Source organism: Eleutherodactylus coqui, chromosome 7 (genome assembly GCF_035609145.1).
Source record: "Eleutherodactylus coqui strain aEleCoq1 chromosome 7, aEleCoq1.hap1, whole genome shotgun sequence".
Taxonomy (NCBI): Eukaryota; Metazoa; Chordata; class Amphibia; order Anura; family Eleutherodactylidae; genus Eleutherodactylus; species Eleutherodactylus coqui.
Window position 1 is genome coordinate 161,363,442 of NC_089843.1, and position 26,396 is coordinate 161,389,837.

Consider the following 26,396-nt stretch of genomic DNA (forward strand, 5'->3'; position numbering starts at 1 on the left):
GTCATTGGTTAGACTAAATAAAAGAATCAAAATCTTAAAACAAAAATACATGTTTAGTATCGCTGTGTCCGTAAAAGTCCGATCTATCAAAGTAATGCATTATTTACCACGCACGGTGAACGTCGTCCGGAAAAAATATTAAGAACGACAGAAATGTGCTTTTTTGGTCATTTTTGTGGACTAAAAAATAAAAAGGTTATTTCGCGCAGAAGATGGCGGCAGAAAATAATTTTTTAAAAATGAAATGCCTTTAAAAAAAGATAAAAGTAGTACAGCAAAAAAAAAAAAACTACATAGGTTTGGTATCGTAGTAATCGTACCGACTAGAGATGAGCGAACGTGTTCTTAACGAACACTTACGCACCCAGAAACCGGCTTTGCCGAGGACTTCAGTGTCCGCGCGTAAAGCTTCGGGGGGCGCCGTGGGGCGGGGAGAGGCGCGGCGGCGCGGGCGGCAGCAGCGGGGAACAGGGGGGAGCCCTCTCTCTCTCCCTCTCCCCCCCACTCCCCGCCGCACCCCCCCGCGCTGCCACGGCGACCCCCGAACTTTTTTCGCCCGAGCACGGAATTGCTCGCAAAGTTCGGTGTTCGGGCGAAAAGGGGCGGAGCCGAACACGTTCGCTCATCTCTAGTACCGACCCATAGAGTTCTCATGTCATTTTTGATGTAGTTTGTGGGCCATAGACACAAATAGCCCCGAAGGATGGTAGAATTTCAGTGTTTTGTTTTTTTTTGTTTTCATTTTACTCCACTTAGAACCATTTTAAAGTTTTTCAGTATATTTATATGGTACAGTAAATGGCACCATTAAAAAATACAACTCATCCTGCAAAAAACAACAAGTCCTCATACAGCGACGTCGATGGATAAATGAAGGAGTTACGAATTTTCAAAACGAAAAAAAAATGCTTGGTCACTGAGGAGTTAAATATCTTGAAAATGAGACGTGCTGCTAGTATTCCGTTTTACCAGTGTAATCGGCATGCTTTAATTTTACAGAAACGTATCAATTACTGTTATGAACATTTTTTTTTTAAATTGTTGCACGGTGCGATCGTTTGGTTTAAACGTGAGCAACAACTGAATGGAAATCGTTCCCAGTGTAAATGGGAAGATGTGCAACTAATGCTTGTATGGAGGTGAACGATGGATCGTCTCCATAGAGCAGACAATCTGCCTTTGTACATGGAGGGAATGACATGCTCATTGTTGGTCAGTGGCCATTAGCACAGGCAAATTATCTACCTGCGTAGAAGGACCCTTAGTTCGTTATTTTTTTCCCAAATTTTGGGAAACCGACTTGCTTCCCTGTCCGCATACAATGGTACAGGGTCAAGGAAATCGCACTGTCTCTCTGGCCTTGTTCCACAATAGCCGGCAGAGAGGTACAGACCAGCTTGGCTGCTCTGTTAGCCATTTCGGAGGTGATGCTCCATGACTGCCATTGTATGCCCACATTCCAGAGTGTGTTCCAGGAGTTGTGTTAAAATAAGAACAACACTATATCCAACCATTAAATCAGTTAGTTTTGTTTATTTAGCTACTGCAACGAGATGCCCATATACCCCAGGTCACTGCCGCAGCCAGTCATTGGACTTAGTGGGATAGGACACAGGACCACTGCAGCCAGTTGGGGATGATCAGAGTGGCAGCGCTGTAAGTGGTGACTGATTAAACAGAATGTGTCATAAAAAAATCCTTTTTTTTTTTTTTTTTTTAATTTGTATTATTTAAAAATCCTGTCCTTTTCCAACCAACCACAGAGCCTAATAATATTCAGACACTTCCTGTTCTGTAGAGATAACTTTTCAGCAGTCATGTCATTATCCTCAGGCAGGATTACAAAGAAGGGTATAACTCCTATATGTAGATAAGAGGATCCACCATTCACAATGGGTAATAATCACAGCTTATCTACCCCCCTCTTTACACAATGACCTCTCCATGTCACAGGGTATGCCTAGAACAGTCTCCCATGGACATCAATTGTGTCCCTTGCTTGAATGACACATGAGGCTGCTGTTAAACATATCTCTGTAGTTTAGGCAAAATGGCCTTGTCATATATAGAGAGAATAATTTTTTTTAAATAAAGAAAATAAAAACATTTGAAAAATGGAATGTGTGACATTATCTGGTTGTTAATTAGTAAAAAATTATAGATGATCCATTCCCTTTAAATGGATGAGCATAGCGTATTTTCCTAATTTGTTACTTTTCCTAGTGGATGCCAACGTTTTGAATATCTCGGACAAGGCCTTTCAGTTAAACATTTTTATAGGACATCTTCACCTTAGTGCAGATTCTCTTGTGTAAGGTCTAAAAAGTTATGACTGCTCTTAATTATGCATTGTGTGTACATCTATACCACAGGTGTCAAACACAAGGCCCACGGGCCGAATCCGGCCCGCCACATTTTGTGTGGCCCACAGACTGTGCACAAAGTTCCCTCACCTCCTTGCTGCTGTCAGTAGGCGATCTTCTATTGGCTTGTTCTGTCTAGTGCAGACAGTAATAGAGGAGTGTGGATAGCACACTGACAACAGCCGTGGGGGAGAGAAGAAGACTGCGGAGAACATGATCTCTGCAGTGAGGAGGAGCAGCTGCAGAGTGAGAGCCTGGTCAGCGCTGACCTCCTCTCACCGGCCCTAACTCTATTCATGGCTGCAGGCCTGGGGAGACATCAGGGGCCCAAGTATGCAGGAGGGCCCCAAGAAGAGAGCAGCCGGTATACCTGCCAGTGGGACCACATTGGATGCAGGTAAGTATAAAAATGCGGAAGTGTCCCTGTGTGCATATGTATGCATAGTGTGTGTGTGTGTATGTATATATATATATATATATATATATATATATATTATATATAATGTGCACCTGTGAGTGTGTGTATACATTTATATATGTGTATGTATGTATGTATAAATGTGTGTGTCTGTACGTATGTGTGTGCGTATATATGTATTGGATGCAGGTAAGTATAAAAATGCAGAAGTGTCCGTGTGTGCGTATATATGTATAATAGTGTGCGTCTGTGTGCATATGTGGTATAATAGTTGCGTCTGTGCGCATGTATGTGTGCAATAGTGTGCGTCTGTGCGCATGTATGTGTGCAATAGTGTGCGTCTGTGCGCATGTATGTGTACAATAGTGTGCGTCTGTGCGCATGTGTGTGTACAATACTGTGCGTCTGTGCGCATGTATGTGTACAATACTGTGCGTCTGTGCGCATGTATGTGTACAATACTGTGCGTCTGTGCGCATGTATGTGTACAATACTGTGCGTCTGTGCGAATGTATGTGTACAATATTGTGTGCAGGCCTGGGGAGACATCAGGGGCCCAAGTTTTGACAATATTGTTAATAGAAACCATTTATTTGGCAAAGCTCATGTTCTTAAGAACCGAATTACATCAATTGTTCTCAAGTCACAGACTAAGGGGTGTTCTGACCAGACTTCATAATGGCATATCCATCATGTATTTGTCTTGGCAGGTGGGGATCCAGCCTTGCCAATAAAAGGAAAAACGCAAAACTATCTTCTCTCAGTCTATTTGTGGCTGTGATGAACTTCAAAATAGGGGTCACAAGATCCCTGGTTTCCTGTTAAGTTGGGGTGCCAGAGATGGGATCCTATATGTCACATCCTTCAGAAAAGTCATGAATGTCTGTTGTCGAAACACTTCTAGCATATTCTTTTGTGTACTACTTATATAATGTGATTGCAGTGGTAGGGATGGCGTTGTCATGTCAGCCAGAGGCCTTCGGGTCTACCATGTATGGTAGTATGTTAGGCCCCAACATCTAGATTACTTGGATCTAATAGTCTACCTGTTAGGTAGTGACACGTATTATGGCTGTCCATTTTAACTAAAGGCCCATTTGCACGCAAAGATCTTTCAAATGACAAAAAGATTGAAAGAGTTAGCGATCTTTTTGCACAAAGTGTTAATGGCCATTAACACTTTATCATCTGCATTTGCATGTCAAAGGGCCTCCAGGAGCTGTTTGCAGAACCCAGCATGTGATTTATCACACGCCCAGCTGTGCAAACAGCTGCATTGTTCTTGTAGTGGCTGCCAGCACTTTACAGTGTTATGTGCCGACTCCCCGCGGAGATAACCATCTGCAGTCTTCTGAGAGATAAAGCAAATACATTTTTTGTCTCTCACTAGCTGAATGATGGATTTTAAGTTCGCCTTAAAATCGTCGTTCAAATGAAAAGTGCACGATTCCTGCGTTTCCATGTAATGTAGTGAGTCGCTCATTTTCGGTTGTTTGAATGCATTTTGAGCGATAATCGTTACGTGTAAATGGGCCTTAAGTAATGCAGTGAATTTTGTTAGCTACGAAACAATTGCAGATTGTATTCACATGTCCCCTTGACCAACTGAAAAAAGGCCAGTGTGTTAGTGGGTTTTTCTTTGTTGCTATTAAAAAAAAAAAAAAAGATCTGCAAGGGTGATAGCACCCACATCAGCTCTTCTTTGTTATTCTTCCATCAACATAAAGGTCTGAGGGCTTGCTTTATTCAGGACAAGTTTTGTTTTTAAATGCCACCACTTTTGGATTGACACAATACATTGTAAAACTTGTTTCTCGTGAGGGAGTTATGGAAAAATTAAGTTTCTGCCTTTTTCAGTTTTTTTTTATGCAGTTTAATAACCAATTCATTCTCTGGGTCAATAGGATTATGACAATACTACATTTACACTATCTGTCAAAGGTTTTAGAAAAACTTAATTTTTCCAGCTATTTTTGACATAAGTTAAAAACCTAAAAATGACATTTTAACCTGAAATGCAACAATAGTCTGAATATATGATTTTAGTCTTTAGTAGAGATGAGCGAGCACCCAAATGCTCGGGTCCTCGTTATTCGAGTCAAGCTTTTCATAAAATTCGAGAGCTCTACTCGAGTAACGAACCCCATTGACTACAATGGGAGACTCAAGCATTTTTGTATGTGGGACGCCGGGGGCCGAGCTTTTCTTTTAAATTATGGTTTGTCTGTCTGTCTGTCTCTCTCTCTCTGCCTGCCAAAAAATTTGCCGTTGACGTGCGCGCTGTGTCGCAGAGGGGAAAAAACAGGCACGTCACAGCGGGAGGGAGCCAAAAACTGGGGCGGGGTCGGACACGGCGTGATGCTCGTTCGAGTAACGAGCACCATCGAGTATGCTCATACTCGAACAAGGATCAAGCTCGGCAGAGTACGTTCGCTCAACTCTAGTCTTTAGACATTGATTTAGTCTTTCCTTGTACAAATGGGAATACAGCTGATCCCTCTGCCCTGTGACAGCCCTGCAGATATTTGGAGACAGCTATTAAGTCTCCTCTCAGACTTCTTTTTTGCAAGCTTAACATTCCCAGATGCTTTAGCCGTTCCTCACCCTGGTAGCTCTTCTCTGAACGTGGGCCAGTTTGTCAATGTGTTTTTTTGTTTTGTTTTTTAATTGGGGTGCTCAGAACTGGATACAGTATTCCAGATCAGGTCTGACCAAGGAAGAGTAGAGGGGGATAATTACCTCACGTGATCTCGACTCTTTGCTTCTCTTAATACATCCCAGAATTGTTTGCCTTTTTTTTGCTGCTGCATCACATTGTTGACTCATGTTCAGTCTATGATCTATTAGTATACCCAAGTCTTTTTCACATGTGCTGCTAAGCCCATTTCTCCTATTCTGTATGTGCTTTTTTCTTACCCAGATGTAGTACTTTGCATTTCTCCTTGTTATATACCATTCTGTTAGTCGCCCCCCCACTGTTCAAGCTTTTCTAGATCTTTTGGAATACTCTCTCTCTCTCTTCCCTAGTGTTAAATAATACAATACAAGGGTCAGAAGCGGCGCTCCAATGGTATATAATAGAAAAGGTTGGTTAGATTGAGAATTCACCGCAACTGTACCGTTCCTCTTTTGGCACCGGTCAGTTGATATATCCACGGCAATTGCTTATATTAAAGGGGTTGTCCCGAGAAAGCAAGTGGGGGTAAGCACTTCTGTATGGCCATATTAATGCACTTTGTAATATACATCGTGCATTAAATATAAGCCATACAGAAGTTATTCACTTACCTGCTCGGTTGCTGGCGTCCCTGTCTCCATGGTGCCGTCTAATTTCAGCGTCTAATCTCCCGATTAGACGCGCTTGCGCAGAAGGGTCTTCTCCCTTCTCTTGGGTCTCGGCACGAGCGGCGTTCTGGCTCCGCCCCCTTCTACGCATCATCGCGTAGCTCCGCCCCGTCACGTGTGCCGATTCCAGCCAATCAGGAGGCTGGAATCGGCAATGGACCGCACAGAGCCCACGGTGCACCATGGGAGAAGACCCGCGGTGCATCGTGGGTGAAGATCCCGGCGGCCATCTTGGTAAGGTAAGTAAGAAGTCGCCGCAGAGCGGGGATTCGGGTAAGTACTAAACTTTTTTTTTTTTTTAACCCATCCCTTGTGTTTGTCTCGCGCCGAACAGGGGGCCTATTGAAAAAAAAAAGCCGTTTCGGCGCGGGACAACCCCTTTAATATATAATTGATAGCAGATCAACGGTCTCAAAACATCCAAGAAGGAGAGCAGCAAAAGATAACTCGAAACGTGGACGTTTAGGAAGGAAAAGAATATGCAATCAGAAAGAAAAAATACTTCAGCACTCCGTTGATATTCCTTCCCTAGTCTTAGCTATCCCTCCTAGCTTTGGGTCGTCAACAAATTTGATCAGTTTCCCCTCAATTCCCTTCTCCAGATTGTTTATAAAATGTTGAACAACACTGGCCTAGGACAGAGTCTTGTGGTACCCCACTTGATACATTCTTCTACTTGGATGTGCAGCCATTTATGGCCACTCTTTGAGAATGATTACTCAGCCAGTTGTGAATCCACCTAACAGTTGCCTTGTCAATCCCATATTTGGTCATTTTTTTCAATAGGTATGGTATGAGATACTTTGTCAAATGCTTTACTTAAGTCAAGATATACTATATCTACTGCATTTCCCTGATTAACCCAGTCGGTGATTCTGTCATAGAAGGAAATTAGATCCGTCTGGCATGACTTGTTTGTTACAAAGCCATATTGGCTCTGGTTAATTACTCCATTCTCATCCAAGTACTTGTTCAAAAATCAAACTACTGACGACCACTTGACCGTGAGTATGTATGTTTGTGTGTGGGTGCTTCTCGTGCTCCACCCCTGGTGACATCATCACTCCGCCCACTTGTGACATCATCACAGGTTCTACAACATATATAAAACACAGAGCCTGGCCAACAGAAGAACAACAAAGTTAGTGCTCTTGAAAGGAGAGGACAAAAATAACAAAATGAGAATACAACTAAGCCATTATTATCTCAGACACAACTCAGCGGTCCCGACAGAAGACCCCAACCCACTGCCACCACAGAGATCCGGTGGGCTAAAGGACCTGTGGTGACATCACTGCTGTGGGAGGAGCCGTTGCGCAGTTTGGTAGAAAGTACTACCGGATAATCCAACAGCAGCCACTTGGTCATGGGATCACCTGTGGGTGGAGTCAGGGATCACATGACCAGGGGCTGCTCACAGTATCTAGGAATCTGCTGAGCTGGTGATGTCTGGAAATCAGCATGGATGTACCACAGCTGTGTGATGTGTGTAAATCAGAATGCATGTAGTAGAGCTGTGTGTGTGATGTGTGGGGATCATAATGGATGTACTATGTAGCACAGCTGTGTGGTGCATTGTGCCACCAGAAACACTGGTACTATAATTTCCTAATTACTAGTCTTTCCCTATGAATGACTGATCCTTCCCTATCTCCATAAGGAGACTTCAGGTCAGACTTGGAGTCATTTCTTAGATGAATAAGACAGGACTGGTTGTCTTTAGTCCGAATCTGGACTTCAATTCACAGGACATTAAGATTGTTCTAAATTGTACACAATAGACACCGATACAAAGAGATCCAAATATAAACATTTATTATATATTAGCATCTATACATAAATCATGTCTTTAGTAAATTTCTGTACATTTACAGCTACTTGTTTATGACCAAATATACAAATTATATCTCATTAACCATGTATTTTGCTGTCATACAGTTTGTTTGTCCAACCATCTAGCAGGATATTATTTATAAAGAGGATTTATTATTAGTGAAGTTATACCTCTAACTGGCTACAAACTCACAAATATAAAGTCTCTAATATACTACTTGTCTCAAAAGTGTGGAAACAGCAATATAAAATGAACACAGTTTGGGAAACTGTGATCCAATTTTGCATACAAGCTGCGGGGGAAACCTTTGAGACCATGTGGGTAATAGGACAACCGTTTGAATGCCATCATCAAGATAGGTGTGTGATATATCAAACGGGCAGAGAGTTTCACCAGAAAAACAACAATGTGCTTCACTTTAACATAACTTTTTATTTTTCTTCATTGCAGGCAATGTGAATGATGGTGTTATCCCAAGCAGATCAAGGTTGAGATCATCCTTATGGTGAACGAAGCACATATGTCATCTTAGAAGATTTCAACCAACTCCATCCAAACCGGCCTCCCATTACTCAAAGTGCAGTTGCCAAACTTTTTGTCAAATATGGCCTATCCGTAAACAACACCTTATAGGGAAAACCAGGGCTTATCAGAAGTCACCCATTCTGCAAAGTCTATCCAATAGTCTGGGTCATCCTCCATCAGTTGTTGCAGCATCTGCAATTCATAAGGATGCTTTTTACGCATAGACAAAATTCACGGTATGGAGGAATGGCTAACCCCACATTCTTGAGACAGATGATGAGTGCTACATTGTGGGCTCTTGCTGAATGAAGCCAGAACAGTGGTTGCTGTTGCTACATCCATAGCGGTTTTTGTTATCCATCATCAGTTTATTGGCAACAGAACCTGTTTCTCAGAATTTGGCCACCTGGTGGGGTGGCATTGGTTCAAAACTTCTACAATGGCACTTGTAATTCGTTCACCTGGTATAAAGATGATCTCAATACGTTCTGCTTGAAATAATGCCATCATTCACATTGCCTGTAATGAAGAAAAATCACTGTGTAATATGAGAATGAATAAAGTTATGTTAAAATGAAACACATGATTGTTCTTTGGGTGAAATTCTCTGCCGGTTTGATATATCACACACTTACCTTCCCACTGGAAACATTTGGGTTGAATCCTGGATGGGGTCATTCAAAATGGCCGTCATGGTGGTGACATGGCCTGATGGGTTTTCCCCTTCTCCCGCAGTTTGTATGCAAAGTTGGATCACCATTTGCCAAACTGTTTTCATTCTATATTGGTGTTTTCACACTTTTGAGACACCCTGTATATTTCTTACATTTTTTAAAATAACTTTATTACATTTTTGCTTATTTTTCAGTTAATTTTTGATTGACAGATCTTACAGCTTTATTTCCATACTATCTTAGTTATAATTATGTATAACACAAGACTGCTACAACCAGCCCACTGCTGTGACAGCTTGTGAGTGTGGTTATATTTAGCTGCTTTCACTGTCATTTAACATCTTGCCGCTATGGATGACACCATTACACCTGAAGATAACAAGAGCACTGGAGAACAGGACTGTAAGCAGGAAGTATGTATATTAAAGGGGCTGTCCCACAACTAAATATTAATTTACACTCTTGGATCATTCAAAACATAACTTTTCATTAAAATAAAAAAAACTGCTTCTGGATCTAGAAATTCCTGTTACGTACTTGTCATGGCATCCTCTGGTCTTCTTAAGTCCTTCTGAGAATGTCCACTGCATGTGTCCACATAGGACCCTTAAAGAAAATTGCTGCTGCTCAAATATGTTTTGTGTGATCTACCAGAAATACAAAATATTTGTGGGATAACAAATTTAACCCTTTCCAATCCAAATTGTATTCTGGTTTTTCTAGGGGGCTTACTCTTTTTCTGCCATTATACAACGGTGCTATCTGCTGGCTAAAGCCAGTACTGTATAAAGTGGCACGTTGGATAGGCTCCAACAGCAGAGAGGTGGCAATATACAGTAAGAGAACCCCGACGGACGTCTTCCAACATCAGAGCTGTACAGCCTTAAATCATAATGTCTTCACAGGTCAGACAGTGGATTGGAAAGGGTTAAAGGGCCACTCTGTTTTTTTTTTGTTTTTTTTATTCATTATGTAGCTATCACCACAGTATATATATTTATTAAGCTAGTGTTACATTGATTAGTTATGCCTTTGTATAAATCTCCTGGCCTCTTTGTTCTCAGATGGTCACGTGATCCCAATTCCAACCAGCGCAGATCTACTTGGGGCTATGATGTCTGAAACTAGTCAGTTTCTCAATTTGTGTGATGCTCTTACATGGATGCTAACATATAAATTGCCTAGAGTGGGACACAGACTCCTATAACAGTTACTGATGATCACCCGGCTCCTGTCACACAGTTGTAATAAAGAAGATCACAGCTCATCCTCCTGACTGCATACTAATGGTCTGTAGGTTATTTAAATGCATATAGAAGCCAATGATAATTAAACTGGCCCTCAAGCAAGAAAAAAGTGGTATAGCCTTGCTTAATGCTGTGCTGATACATCATGGGATTGATGTGAAACTGAAAGTAAAGCATCTCACTCTAAAGATGGTGTCTGGTAAGCATTAGACAGGAGACTGCACTGCAGTATACAGAGGAGACTTCCAGAGTGTGATAGGCAATCAGGGGAGTTGGGAACAGGTATGGGAAAAGGTGTTTTTGGTACAGTGGCCCTTTAAAGGTGAACAGTGTATGGTGCTGGTCAGAGGTGACAAAGTAAGGGCGCCCACCCACTGGCGTTTTTTTTCCCTGCGAAATTCGCAGCATTTTTTTTCTCCTGGGGTCTATGGGACCTGTAATGTTAAAATCGCGATCGCGCAAAATCGCAATTTACCGCGAATCGCGGTAAATTGCGATTTTGCGCGATCGCGATTTTAACATTACAAGTCCCATATACCCCTGCAGAAAAAAAATGCTGCGAATTTCGCAGGGAAAAAAAAACGCCAGTGGGTGGGCGCCCTAATGGTGTTGTTCGGGAAGGTGAGAAGGAGGTGGGTAGGTCTGCGTGCGGTGTGAAAACCTGTCCCTTCAGAGGACTCTGTGCACGCAGTCCAGTAGACTACTATCGGACATCTACATCCTCCTGTTTCCCATCACCTCCCCGAACAGTACCATAACTTAGTTTATGCTGCTGTTCAGAAAGAACAGGTTTCCTTTATGTGGTTTATTTTTGTATTTTAGACTCGTCCGTCAAATTTTATAATTTCGTTAAATCCTGAACCAGCCCCTTCTTCGGAGTACAGTCTAATTTACGGAAATCAACAAATACAGACACATAGTGATATTAGAAATAAAAGGATCCATCAGCAGCACTTTGTTGATCATTTCCGAATAAGAATGGAAGATTTCTAATAGACTAAGCAGAGTAAAATAAGAAAAAAATTAAATCACAAAATAAATCGTAAAATCCATGCGAGATGTTGCATTCGCCGACTACACATGAGCCAATTTTACCAAAATTTTAACTTCACATTTCTACAATTACAATCCTCAGAAATCCTCCAAATATTTGGATTACTGTCTGCGCCTCCACACGCTGCACATATGTACTTCAGTCTTCACAGCGCGCTTCATTCTGGCAGCTAAAGTGTTAGCAAACCTCAGTGCAAACGCATCTGCTCCTGTCTCACACATGACTACACTAAAAACATTGTATATTAATTATTAAACTCCTTACTAGGACGGCAAGTCAGAAGTGTGTTAGGAGGCCGATTAGAAGGCCAAGAGTCTGGGAAGAAAGCTGCTTCAGCTTCATGACTTTGCCCAAAGAGTTATTTTATATCCACACGGGCAAAAATCAGCGACACAGCACAGCTTTACAAGTCATTAATGTGTAGCTCAATAGGTTGTTTGGCCTTTGCCTCTGCTGAAACCATAGCAACAGTGATAAATGGTGACCGGTTGCTTCTCCGACTGCGCTGTTAATCACGGGCTACACATCTGAACAAGAAATTGTCAGAATGAATAACGGAGTCTATCAAATAAAACGGGTCAAGTCTTGCATAAATAGGGGAAAAAAAGCAGGAGCGAAAAAAATTTCTATATGTAGAAACTCCTATCATCAAAAACTATATAAACACACATTCATTCCCCTCTCACAGAAGTCACTTTATTGTTCTAGCTGCCATTTATCGTCATGAGATAGGGGTACTTCACAGTGGCGCATCAATAATTTGATGCCCATGAAGGGTTAACCTAGTGAACTGTCAATAGCATCCATTATCCTGTCACTTTGTAGTGCCTCATGATAGTCTATACTCTGTTCACACAACGTTGTTCTTCAGAGCAAGGGCGTAACTATAATAGGTGCTGAGGGCCCTAGAGCTTTAGGGGGCCCATAAGGACTCTCTTTACCATACAAGTAGAACAGTACTGTAAGTTAAGTGTTGTAGTAGTATATAGTATAATTACAATTGTGCTCCGGGGCCCAACAGCTTCAAGTCAGAGTATGGTGAACATATCCATATCCACAGTAACCAAAGGTATTCATCAGATACTCCCAACCTATACCTCCATAAGGCTTTATTCCCATGAGCGCATGTCGGCCGCCATTTTCACAGCCAGGTGATATACGCTATGCTCACCAGGCCATCGCCCATTTCTTCTCCCTCCCCATTGCAGGCTCACCTCTGTTCCTCCCCGCTCGTTTTGTGCAATGGGAGTGGGCAGGACGTGGCGGAGCTAAGGGCTGGTACGCCCCGCCTCCTCCCATTGATGGCTATGGACAAGGGGCAGGGAGAGGGCGGGCGTCCCATGAAAACAGTCGGCCAATATGTGCTCGAGGGAAAGAGCCCTCAGGTAAAGGTAAAGTCCCTTGGTGCAAAGGACAGACTCCTAGGGTAACAACACAATGTGACATTTTCTTAGTGGTTTGCCATTGCTGTCCCCCTGTCATCTTTACCCCCCAGCAAGCTGGGTACTTATTTTAGGCTGAGTCAACCTTGAACCAGCTAGCTGATTTTTGCGGGGATTGAACCTGCAACCTTCAGGTCGTGAGTGAGAGCTTAGGACTGCATACTGCTGCCTTAAAATTCTGCACCACACGAGGCGCATAGGAAGCTTCAATTGAGCCAATAACTGCTTTTAGACTGGACAATTCGGACAAGCGAACGAGCCAGTGACATCATCGTTAGCTCGCTCGCTCTCGTGCTGCCTGTTTAGATAGGCAGATTCATCGTTGACTCGTTCAATGGCAATCGTTCAGTCTTTCACATTCGCTATACGAAACACTGAACGAGCGCTGTTTAAACGGAATGATTAGTGAATGATCAATTTTTAAACGGAACAGGAAGTGAACAAGCCAACGATGATTTTCATGCCTGCATACAATTAACAACGAGCGAGAAGTAAATGATTCTCGTTTGACGTTAGCCGTTGGCTCACAATTAGACCGAACGGTTATGGTTTACTTTCGCGTCATTGAATGATTTATAGAATGATAATCATTCCGTTTAAAAGCTCCTTAAACTGGGCAGTGCAGTATGAATGATGACTCTAGTGCCAGCCAATCTTCTCCAAACACTGAGAGATCTAATAAAACTCCGTTCATGATGCATCACCCGGGGTAGGACAAAAAGAAGAGGGCTTTAGTCTTGAGTCCAAATCAACAGCCATTTACAGTGATATAATAAAAGGGGTTGTCCGGTGGTCACCAGATGACAGCTAGGAATTGAATGGGTGTGAGCCGCAATACCATACACAGGTATACTGGGGCTCATTCATGAACCTTGACTGCTGGAACATATTGGGAAGAACCCAACAGTGTTTCCAGTTTCAGCTACATCAGGTCACCTCAGTCAACTATACTAAACTTGAGTAACTCTAATCTAAATTTATGAGTAATTCGTACATAATCCGTATTACGTATAGATTGATTTGTTGACTGACTTGCCAAAAAGTTGATTGGCATCACTGGACCAGGCTCTATTTGTTTGTTAGGAACTCAGCAGTAGTTGTTCAATTTGACAACAGTGCCACCACTGGAGAAACTAAGAATTACATGCTGACCTCCCCTCAAACATACACTGCTGTAAAATGAACCTTTTAAGATATGTGACCCCTTTAACTATCCCTATATGAGTTACATATTTATTATCAAGAGGATTACAGCTAAAGACATTATGAACTACAACCTTTGGATTTGGACGTCTCATTTACATACATGCAGGGGCGTAACTATAGAGGATGCAGGGGATCTGGTTGCACTTGGGCCCAGGAGCCTAAGGGGCCCATAAGGCCTCTCTTCTCCATATAGGGAACCCAGTACTATGAGTAAAGCATTATAGTTGGGGGCCCTGTTACAAGTTTTGCATCGGGGCCCAGGAGCTTCAAGTTACGCCTCTGCATACATGGTAGTATTCTGGTCAGTATTTTGGATCAGTCTGAGTAGAGTGGATCCAAAATATGGAAGAAATGCAAATCTTTTCGTTATACTTTTTCTCAGTAGATTCTATTCCTGGATTTGGCTTACAAGTATTGATCTAAACTACTGACCAAATACTGCAGTGTGAATGAGTCCTTAGGGAGAGTATTTTTTATTATATTCTGATTTAACTAGTGTTTATGTTTGGATGTGATCATACTTCATACACTTTGCATTAGTGCAGTATCATACACCATGTTATATAGTCATTGCGGACAGCACATAGTTATTAAACATGTAAGTGCTTTAAACAAAAATATCTTTGCTCTATAGAGCTTACAATCCGTTAAACCGGTCAGCAAGTTTTTGCTTTGACTTCAGTTACCATTTCATGTCACATTATTTTGTCGGACTTTGCATATCTAACACAAAGGAGATAGATCCTTCACATTGGATAATATAGGACACTTCTGAAAAAGGAAATCTAAAAATGTCACTTTCCTCTAACGGACAAGAACGCAATTCTAAGCGTATGTCATCTTCCCAAGGTAATTGGCCGGCACATAACCTCTTTGTCCACGTGCCTCTCCAAGCCACCACTCCTTGTTTCCACTTAGGTCACAAAACTTTAGGATTCTGACCCTCTGATGTTCCTCAAGGGTGAGTTCCTGTAGACTCCGAGCTTCAAAAGCATAAACGGCATAGAAAATCTAGAGAAACAATACAAAAAATATATATACTGTTAGATAGAAGTGATATGAACTTATGTAAGAATTATTAATCATTTGTTAAAAATTATTAATATTTAAAATATAATCTGATGTTCTACTGGTTATATTCTTCTAAAACAACTAAATATAAGATATCAATACTTATGAAATGTATGGGATTTTAATCATTAGCACTGAGCTGCCCTTTTAACCCTTGCTTGGTTAAGAGTTTCCCGCCAAATTTGTGTTTACTTCACCTCTTGCCCTGCTCTGGGAGGTTTTGTGAGTCAACTGGTGACAGCAGCTGAGTGACTCATACCCCTGACCAATGGAACCTTGTTGCTCTAGCAAACGCAGCATCTGTGTCATATTACCTCCACTTAAAACCGGTCTCTACTTATCTTATTAAAATGATTTAGAATCTCAGGTAACTTAAAGCATGCATTTTGTATGGTGTTTCCGTGTTTCTGTCCATCCCCTGTACATTACAATTGAGATATTTACATGACAGTCCTCGCTGTTTTGGTAGCTTTCTGTATCGGATTCATTAATCTCATGTTTTTCATCATCTCCATTGGAGGATGGACTGCTGTCACCCGCACTTCCCCGTGAAGCTCGACTGTTTCTGTCTCGCGAAGTCCGAGAGGAGACAAACAGACTTAGGTCATCAAAATCTTCTTCACAGAAAGCACTGTCTGATGAATCCTTCTGTTGCCTGATTGGGTTGTAGGGTTTTAGGAAGGATGAGTAGACGTAGCCTTGTAGAACTGCAAATGAGAAAGTAAGGGAGTAAGGGTAAGATATAGTACCACAGCATAACCCACCACCATTGATGTGTAATCTATGTGGAATCCACATCCTATTGCTTTTCATGGGGATCTCTATGGTGTGGTTTGAAATTCGTGTGTGGAGTAAAAAGGAGTGATATTTCACTTCTCAACACGTTGGGAAATCCACACGCAGATTTACCCATTGACAAGGGCTAAATCCATTTATGGATCTGCAGTACATGGAAGGGCAAATTCATGGCAGTAATACACATCTCAGCGAATTCAGCTGTGTGAACTCCATAATTCATGTATTGTGATGGATTAGAACATTGTACAGGGCAACATATTGAACACAGCATGAGCACAATGATTGAAAAATATCTCTCGGTGATTGGTAGATCTCCAGTAATACCCTATAATCAGACAAGTCAAATTCTCAGTCATTCGACCCATAGCCAACTAAAAGGTTTTTAACACAGGCCAATTAAGTTTGATTGCCCTAATATCCTGCCCATCTGAATGTGCTGCCAATCACTCAATGGCAAAATTATTCGGAACACGGACATACAGTGAGAAAATAGTGCAGAGGGGCGGAGAGGAGGCAGAGAGGGGGCGGGAGCTCAGTTCCTGCTCCTGGCTCTTCCATCCTCCTCCCCCCCCCCTGCAGATGAGGAGGACGTATATCGGCTCGGCGTGAAAACCGAGCCGATATACGTTCGTGGGAATGCAGCCAAACAATGCAGCACTCGATGAACCAATCACAGCCATCGTGTTGTGGAGGTGGGATTTATGAATTGGCCGAGCCACAGCATTGATTGGCCAATTCATAAATCCCGCCTCCAGAATGCGATGGCTGTGACTGGTTCTTTAGCGCTGCTCAGCCAATCAGTGCAGCACTCAATGAACCAATCACAGCCATCGCATTGGTTCATCGAGTTCTGCATTGATTGGCAAAGCAGCGCTCAAGAACCAATCAGAGGCGGGATTTTAACCTGTAACCAGAAAGTGATCTTCTGTGGGTGGCCAAAGACTGAAGCAAGTGCACTGGAGCTCTGGAGAGCAGACCCAGACTAAGCCTGCTAGGTAATGTATTGCTTTTTAATTTTTTTATGTAATGCAGCTAGGGATTATTTTCAGGGTATGGCTTATATTTGAAGCTCCCTGGCAATCCTGAAAATTTGGGATAGGGCTTATTTTAGGGTAGGTCTTATTTTCAGAGAACTGCGGTAGTCTGGGCAATAATTCAGGCATAAGTTTGATACTATAAATAGGGCAGACCGTTAGGGCCTGGGGCTCTCCTCCCTGGTAACTCTTTAATGACAACTATGATTTCTTAATCTGTTATAGGTTCATTAAGGGCAGAGATGTTAGGTAGGTGCGCAGGATTTCCTCTCTATCCAGCGCGCTAGAAGGCAGATTATCGGACAATAAGTATTGTTGAGAATAATACTCAGAAAACAGATCGGAAATAGTATTTGGATCATACATTATAGTACCGTCATCCTTTCTAAGAGCATAAGGAGTGGTTTGCTCTGCCTGATCTTTTAATCAGTTAGCTAAAAGAGTATCAAATTAGATAAAGGAGTTTGAGAGGGGCATGGATGCCTTTCTTGAGCGTTACAGTATTACATGTTAGAGTCGCTGGTTACTTCAGAAGGGTTGTTGATCCAGAGATTATTCCGATTGCCAGAGTTTTTTTTCACTCAAAATGAGCAAAATTGGCTTCTACCTCATTGGGGTTTTTGCCTTCTTCTAGATCAACATTAGGGGGGTAACAGGCTGAACTGGATGGACATGTGTCTTTTCTCAGCCTAACATACTATGTTAGTATGAGGGTTATTTCCTTTATCATAATAACATTGTTATAAAGCAGTAACTTATCCACTTTCCCAATACCAATATCTTTCAGTTTGGTTCGGACATCAATCAGTTTCTTGAGGGTGCAGTGGGAAGGAAAAATTAGTTAGAGAGGTCTCAAGGCGTCATAGCCTAGTGGTCAACTCTACATTCTTGGAGATGTCTTTTTAAGTTTAGCTCTACGAGCAATACAATGTCCCCTAAAAACAGCCTTATGGGCTTTCCAAAGTATTGCATCAGAGCAGACCGTATCGACATTAGTCTCAAAGGATTGCTTTAACTGCCCCCTAAATTCCTCACTCAGCTGTGGGCATTTAATTACATATTCATTGAGGTGCCAGTGACAAGCATGCATACAAGAAATATTAGATTTAAAGACAAACATTAAAGGGTCTTGCTCAGACCACGTCATGGCAACCATGTCCGCCGTCAGCAACAGTCATAAAGTTGATATATTACCAAAAATACAATTAATCTGTGTATGAGTATCATGAGGCAGTGAAAAAAAAGAGAATGAGTTGTCGGAAGCGTGAGCTATTTGTCACAGATCATACAGAGTGTGCTTTCTGATCAAACGAAAAAAAAAAGGGGGGGGGGGGGTGGTACCATGTTAGCCGGTAGAGCAAAGTGTGATCCTCATCCTGGCTCTCAGTTTTTGTCCTGTTTGGTGGTGATGAGATCTCTGACACACAGAAAGGAACTTATCCCTGTAAGGTAAGGAGCTGCAAGACCTGCTCACATGTACTGACCACGGACAGGATACAAAACCCCAATACACAGCAGGATTATAAGATCCCGGGGACATTCACATGTTACACGTCTGATGTTGTGTACCTGATCATGTGCAGTAAATGTCCTGTTGGGAGACTTTATTATCGGGAAACAGGACAAAAACTAAAAACGAGGATGAAATCTCATCAACACTCAATTAAAGAGGAAAAGATGGAATTACCTGTGGCAAAACATTTTTGTGGTCACAGACATAGCATAGAGCAGATGAGAGTTATCATACTGAAGGGCAACTTCACATCGCAGCGTCAAAGAAGAATTTGGGAGTATAAATTTATAGCGATTTTTGATACCCTCAAGAATCGAATGAACCTTGGAACAGGATTTTTGCATAAGTGGAGAATATGAAAAGTCTGAAGGAGGTCAAGAGGGGTGTTCTCTTCCCAATCATTGTTTTATTTTTTTTTAAACTTCATAAAAATTCTGAAATTAATTTGAAGGAATGCTGCCATTCAATAGGTGGCGCTGCAGAGTTATTGTTCTATCCTCTTCTATGTGCAGGTTTAAAGAAGAGATAACAGACATCATATAATTGTCACATTCCTTAGCTCAGTGGACTGATTAAGTATTTATTTCTCTGCTCAGCTGGTCTGGTATTGTTTTAAGTTTTAACCCCTTAGTGATGGAGCTTTTTTGCTTTTTTCCATTTTTGTTTTTTCCTCCTCCCTTTTAAAAAATCGTAACTCCTTTATTTATTCATTGACGTCGCTGTACGAGGGATGTTTTTTGCAGGATAAGTTGTATTTTTGAATGTTGCTATTTATTGTACCATATAATGTAGTGAAAAACTTTTAAAAAATTCTAAGTGGAGAGAAATTGAAAAGAAATGACATTCTGCCATCTTTCGGTGCATCCTGTTTCTACGACGCACAAACTACAACAAAAATAACATGATAACTTTATTTTTATGGGTCAATACGATTACTATGATACCAAACTTATGTAGTTTTTTTTGCTGTACTACTTGTATTCTTTTTTTAAAGATATTTAATTTTTTAAAATTATTTTCTGTCTGTATTTTCTGCACACAATAACTTTTATTTTTTCAGCGACATAGTTGTGTGAGGGCTCATTTAGTGTGGTATGTCCTGACGTTTCCGTTGGTCCCATTTTTGTATTCAAACGACTTTTTGATCGCTTTTTATTCCATTTTTTCTTGGAGACAGAGTGACCAAAAAAAGCGCATTTCTGGCGTTCTTTATTTTTTTTTTTCGGACGACGTTCACCATGCAGGGTAAATAATGCATTACTTTGCTAGATTGGATGTTTACGGACGCAGCGATGCCAAATACATATTTTTGCTTTATTATTTTGATTCTTTTATTGCAAATATGGCAAAAAAATTTTTTTTTACTTTTATAACTTTTTTTTTTTTTAACAATTAGTAAAACGCTATTGTTTTTATTTTTACACTTTCTTCTAGTCCTTGGGGGGGACTACAACATGCAATGCTTTGATCGCTCCTGCAGTATGATGTAATGCCATAGCTGAAAGCAGTTAAGAGCCCGAGGGCTCTTATCTGCTTTCAGTTCTATTGTTCTCTGACAGGAAACAATGCTATCAGCACTCCCGTGAGAACTGCTGATAAGGCTGAATAACAATTTTTAGGTTGGACTGAATTTAAAAAGCGCACGATGGCCATGGGTTTAGATGCAATGATTATCACTCAAATGATTGCTTTTTAGCGATTTTTGAGCAATCATCGCTCCGTGTAAATGGGCCTTTAGTTTATTCTAATATTGAAAGTATTTTTTTTTATTTTGTGTGGCTTAGCAACAGCACAGGTTGGTGTCACAACTGCAAATGTGGGGTGCAAAAAAACACAGCACCAAGTATAAACCCAGCCCTTGATACTGGCGGTTTATGGATGAGTTGGTATCTTTTATATGAAAGGGACAAGGTCTTTTAAATGAGACTGGAATATTTGCCTTTGAAGTCATAAAAATAAATATTCAGAAAATGCGTAATGTTCTACGGTTTACGGTAGGAACCAATTTTCTGGTTGCTTAATAAGAAGGAATTCACCGTGCTGAGAGAGTGGATCACACAAAAGAAAGTCAATATTTGATTGAGTGTTCTTCCACTTACTTCCTGTGTCCACAAACCACCTGCTGGTACTTCCTAAAGGGTCCTTGTATTCCACAATAGCCACCAGCTCCCCCTCATACAGATCTATATCAAGGTCCTGGGAAGCGTTGCACTTGCGCTTTGCTTGGTAAATTTTCTCCGCACCATAGGTAGACAATAGCTTGCACCTGTGGCTCTCGGTCTGTCGAGGTAGTTCAGGCTTAATGGAAAACAAACAGGGGAGTTATTGACTGAGGGGTTTGCAAAAATTGCTAATGAAATTTGTCAATTTATAAAGTGCTTTATTCGGCTGAGTGAGTGCGAAAAGTTGGGTTAACTCTTCCACTACCAGAGGATGGTACTAAGGTATGACAGAACACAGCTTAAAATGCTAACATCAGAGGACTGTGGGATACGATTATGGTATCCTGATATCTCCTAGTAATTGTAATATATATATATGAAATGAATATCATTTATTTCCACTGCAACAGGGAGGCCAAATCTGCAATTTAGAACCACATGTAAAATAAACACATTGCCTTGCTGCATTGTAACTCTGTCAGATATGGTCTACATCAGGGGTCCCCAACTCCAGTCCTCAGGGACCACCAAAAGTTCATGTTTACAGGATATCCTATGGTAAGAACACCTGTGGCAATGTCTGAGGCACTGACAATAATTACATCACCTGTGCAACACTGAAGAAATCCTGAAAACATGACCTGTTGCGGGTCATGGAGTTGGGGAACACTGGTCTACATGTGAACACATAAAAAATCTACTGCCGTTGAACTAAGAAGGTACTTGAGATTCAGGGTCTTACAATGTGACAAAGAGGCCCTCACTTTAGTGCCAGCCTTAAAAAGGATTCTGCCACCTTTTCTAAATGAGGACCCACTGATGATCAGCTGTGATCGTTGCAGGTTTGGCAGCTGAAACCTCTGTTGATCACTGGGGAAAGCTGAAAATGGCTGCGTATTTCTCCAACTTTGGCCGCTGCAAGGGAAATGTGATATTACGTGGTACACATTGGTCAGGGGGGTATCGTCTCTCCTTAAGGAGAGCACCTAGAAGGTGAGTGGGGAGACTTATAAGGCCATTCATGCTCCTCTGGGTAATATGCAAATAAGGAAGGTGGAACAATACCTCTGCAGCGCCACCTATTGGATGGCAGCATTCCTGCAAATAAATGTCCAACCCTTTATACAGGTCTTTAGAACAATGATTGGGAATTGAAAACCAAGCCAGAACCCATACACAGACAGCTGTTTTGGGGTTTTGCCCCTCATCAGTGTGCAGTAGGATCTTGGCATGGCTAGTGAGATGCCTGTGATGTGAGTCGGGAGGGGTAGCGCCATTCTTTAAAGGGGTTTTCTAGGGAGAATACTATTCATGACCTATCAGGATAGGTCATCATTAGTTGACTGGCTGGGGTCCGTCACTTGGGACCCCAACTGAACAGCTGAGCAGGCGCATGCTGTCAGCGGCACAAATACACAGAGGTCGGAGCGGAAGCAGCAGAAGTCTCCGCACCGACATCTGTGTAGTGGCCAGCACGGCTCTCATTGAAATCAACATGAGCATGCGCCTGCAGCTACAAGCGCCGGCCATTACACAGAGGTTGGCGCAGAGATGTCAGCTACTTTAGAGGATAGGTCATCAATAGTATTCTCCCTGGTAAACACCTTTAAGAAGAGCACCTAGAAGATGAGTGAGGAGACTTATAAGGCCATGGATCCTCCTCACATGATATAGTGACCATGTAATACCTGGTCATAGTGAGTCCTCCAGGCACCTTTACAAGTGCTTCAGCATTCTATTTAATGGAGGGCTGCTTTATGGCATCCATATGTTTAGTTATGTCCTAATGGGACAACCTGTTTAAAACTTTAGGCTAGGGCTACTTGGCAACTTTTGGCTGTGACAGGGGTCACCTGATCAAGGTTGACTTTTTTGCAACCTGTAACTTGTTTAGTGACCTCATAGACCGCAATGAGGTCATAGGGATACCCACACAAACATATTTTCTAACAGGGACTGTCTAATAGGGATTAGGTTCTGATAACCCCATTTTGATGGCACTAGCTCTTTGACAGTGTATATCAAGTATCCTTCCAAATGATTTGTGGCTTTATGTATCGATCATCGTTTCCTAAAAGTACATTTAGTTGGCAAAGCTCTTTAATCCTATACGTATTGCAATGGTGTCTGTGTTGTCAGTGCTTTATAAATTGAGAACAAACAGTCCTAACAGAACATTATTCTGCAGCTCATTTCAATACGACAATAATTACATTTTATTATGGATGTGAGCGCTCTTAGTAGTAGTACCTACTTCTGACCTTTAGGTGTCACTGCTGATTCAGCCCTTTAGAACAAGTATACACCCATCTATCTACACACTAGCTCACCGCTATCACGTCATTCTATATATTGAAATGTCACTTACCAGTGGAGATAATGTCTTCTTCCTCTCGAAGCTCAGCTTTCTCTCAATGAACGTGCCATTGTTATTCTCCTTCATGAAGTTTAGATTCTGCAGCTCGTCCATGATTCGTTGCTGAACTTCATTCACACTGGCACTGATAAACTGTCAGCAGACAATAAATGACATTAGTGTGTGTGCAAACACAATTGTGCTAATGTAATACACCAAGATTCCTTTAATCCAGCATCTGATGGTCCGGACAACTCTATTAATCCAGCCACTATTTCCCGTACAGAACTTCAAGACAATCTGTGGCCGCACAGAGATAAGGAGATTCAAAAGAATCGCTGCTGGTAGCATACTTTCTTACAGCACATTTTGGACTGACTTTATAGATATTCTCTAACTTCACAAGTGACTTTTATATATTACTTATATATCTAGAAGATGGAAAAAACCAAAAGTGCAGCAAATTAGAAAAGATTTAAGGCCCTTTTACATGGAACGGCTGCACCAGCGAACTCTCACATCGGTCGCTCATTCATACAAGATATCGTTTGATGTGACTCCTTAGGCCCCTTCACAGGAGCGCATGCTTGTTTACGCACTCTCAAGCGCTGCATATTTGCAGAATAAACATGTTTTTTTGCGCACCCATCAGCATATTTTATTGTACTTTTTGCACCGCAGGGCAGGTACATTTGCGCACGGCAGACAAAGGCACACTGATTTAAATGGCTAATTAGTCCAATTAGTTCAAGATGTGTTCCATTTCCTGTACAATTACGCAGTTTTTTATGCATCTCTTAGCCTATTTTATGTACATTTGGCGCATCTCCATTAACTTCTATGGGGATTTTTTGTGCGCAAATGCACAGGAAAATAGCGCATGCGGCCTGTTTTTTTTTTTGCACGACTGAAATTCGTCCATTTGAACAAACTTATTGCAATTAATGGGTTCTATTGTCTGCATATTGCGCACGTAAATTTTGTGTGCACAAATACACCCGTGTGACGCTGTCCTTAGGAAAGTGAAAGCCAGGTCTGCATTTACCTGTAGGCGCTGTAGGCCTCTGCAATGGGCAGCCCTGGGGAAGAGACGGTCTGCTCAGTGTATTCATATGTAAAGTATGTTTCTATGTAAATGAGGGGCTTACTGTGATGTGCGACTGAGAGGAGGGCACCCAGACAGGGACAAGAGGAAGATTGTACAGAGTGCTAGATGTGCAAAGCCCACTGCAATGTCCTACTTTATATCTACTTGCTAGGCAGGGTCTAATGCATCAGCCAATCTGTGCTTACAGACCCCTGACATTTAAGAGCAGCTCACCCAATTTGCACGCAATATGCAGAGAATAGAACCCATTGATTTAAATTAAGCATTTAATTCGCATTTCAATTGGTGTGTATTTTTTTGGCCGCGCACAAATGCCGTAAAACTCACTTTGTAAGTGAGCCACTAAAAACCTATCTGTGGCCTCAAGAGGTTTGTCAGTTTTAATTTTGTCCCCTACCTACCGCCAAGTTATGCAGACCTAATAAACTTTGATTCGACACAACCAAGCTTTTACCACCTTCCTACTACCTCCATCTCAAAGGCATTTCTCTGGATCCCGGCAATCATGCTCACCGGGCCGCTGTCAGTGTGTACAAACAGCTTTGTACACTTGTCAACACCCAGGCTGTTATTGCAGACACTGTTCCCAACCCCAATCAATCACTGATGACTTATCCTGAGGAGCAAACCCTTTAAGTACCGACCGACTACCTAAATAGGATTACCAGCATTTAACCTCAGCATTTGGAAGGGTAGCCAAGCAGGAGAAGTCCAGTTCTGCTAACCTTACTTGCATTATTTTGTATCACAGCCACTTTGATGTTATGCAATAATAAATAAATACAAACATGTATCCTGGGATGAGTAAGTGCACGGCTTGCCTTGTCTTAAGCCCATCTGTGCTACTTTGTAACTAGTGCCATGTGTGATATTTTGCATGCAATTGAAGCCGCATCCACATCACACGCACGCACATATATAGTGTCAGAAACATATTCCGCAAGCAGCTTCAAGTCTGTCTCCTGAAACGGATTTTCGTTTCTGGGATGATGATCTGCTATGAATAAATGTCAAGTAAAATAAAAGGATTCACGCTACACGGACAGAAGATATATGAGCGAGGTGATTGGCTGTGGCTGTGTGGATACAGAGGTGTTTGGAATTCAGCTCAGCTCTGTGGGGATTGAGCAGGATATAAACTGGAAGCTGATAAGCTTGAGGCAACACAGATAAGCTCCTTCTTTTTGTGGCTTATCAGTATACTAAGACCCATGTGACTGCTGATACCCCTTGCATCCTATTGTTTATCTCCCTTGCTAATACAAAGCCACAGAAGGCATTGTTGTGCTAATTATCATTCACTGCCCAGGTTCTCTGGGATGCAGGGAGTTAATCCAAGCCTGGAACCCAACAGATGTGAACAGTACTGAAATGTGTTAGAGATGGCCAACGCGCTGGAGATGAGAAACACATGCTGGCTCGCTATATTGGTTTACTTCTATTATCACTGGAAATTTACTTGCGAGGCTTAAAAGTGAGACTCGCCGATGCCAGCATGGAGGAAATCCATTCCAAAATTACATTTTGGGATTCTACAGTCATGGCGTATAAACATTTTTTGAACTTGGTCTCTTAGGCCAGTGAGGGTATTATAATATGGATCCGGAATACGGACATGTGACAGATGAAATTGTGTCAGTATTGTATCCGTATTTCATCATTATTTGCCAGGGTGCATATGTGTCTAATGCAAGATAATACCAATGAAGGCAAATACTGGTGCCATGTGGATGCGTCTGCATTGTAATCACTTTCCATGGACTGCACGGGGCATATTTTTCACCAAAAATGACTGGTTTGGTAAAATGCAGCGTGTATAACGCAGCGTTTCACCGCTGTGTGAGCCTGACGCCGCGTAGGGCAGCAATTTTGGACTGTGCATGACAGTGTATCTCACGCACGTGGTCATTCGCAGTCTTCCTTGTTTCTTTATTTATGTCAATTTCCCACTCCATCGCTTAGCGACGTTGCATATAAACAGCGTTTATTAAGCACCCGTTTATTATGCAGCATGTTCTATTTACCGCATAATACGCAGTAAAATAGAACATGCTGCGTTCTTTTTTACGTGCGTGTTACACGCAATTATATACGCAAGTGTGAATGGTTCATTGGCTCCATTCACCGTGATCATGCGCGTATACATCACACACGTTATTGTCTATTAGGTTACGCTCATGTTAGCCTGCCCTAACACATACTACATTTTTAAAACACAGCCGTGAAAAATATTCCCTAAGGTTAAT

At 41.7% G+C, this 26,396-nt stretch overlaps 1 protein-coding gene across 1 annotated transcript in view; it reads right to left on the reverse strand.

Annotated features, from left to right (window-relative positions):
* Positions 1-10,945: 10,945 nt before the first annotated feature.
* ARHGEF38 (Rho guanine nucleotide exchange factor 38) overlaps positions 10,946-26,396 on the reverse strand; it is a 69,149-nt gene continuing 53,698 nt past the window's right edge. Inside the window, exons 11-14 of the mRNA XM_066573915.1 lie at positions 23,055-23,195; positions 20,624-20,822; positions 15,624-15,886; positions 10,946-15,119 (exon numbers count right to left, since the gene is read on the reverse strand). Of these exons, the coding sequence (XP_066430012.1) occupies positions 14,934-15,119; positions 15,624-15,886; positions 20,624-20,822; positions 23,055-23,195 (789 nt within the window). The 3' untranslated portion in view covers positions 10,946-14,933. The remainder of the gene's footprint in view (positions 15,120-15,623; positions 15,887-20,623; positions 20,823-23,054; positions 23,196-26,396) is intronic.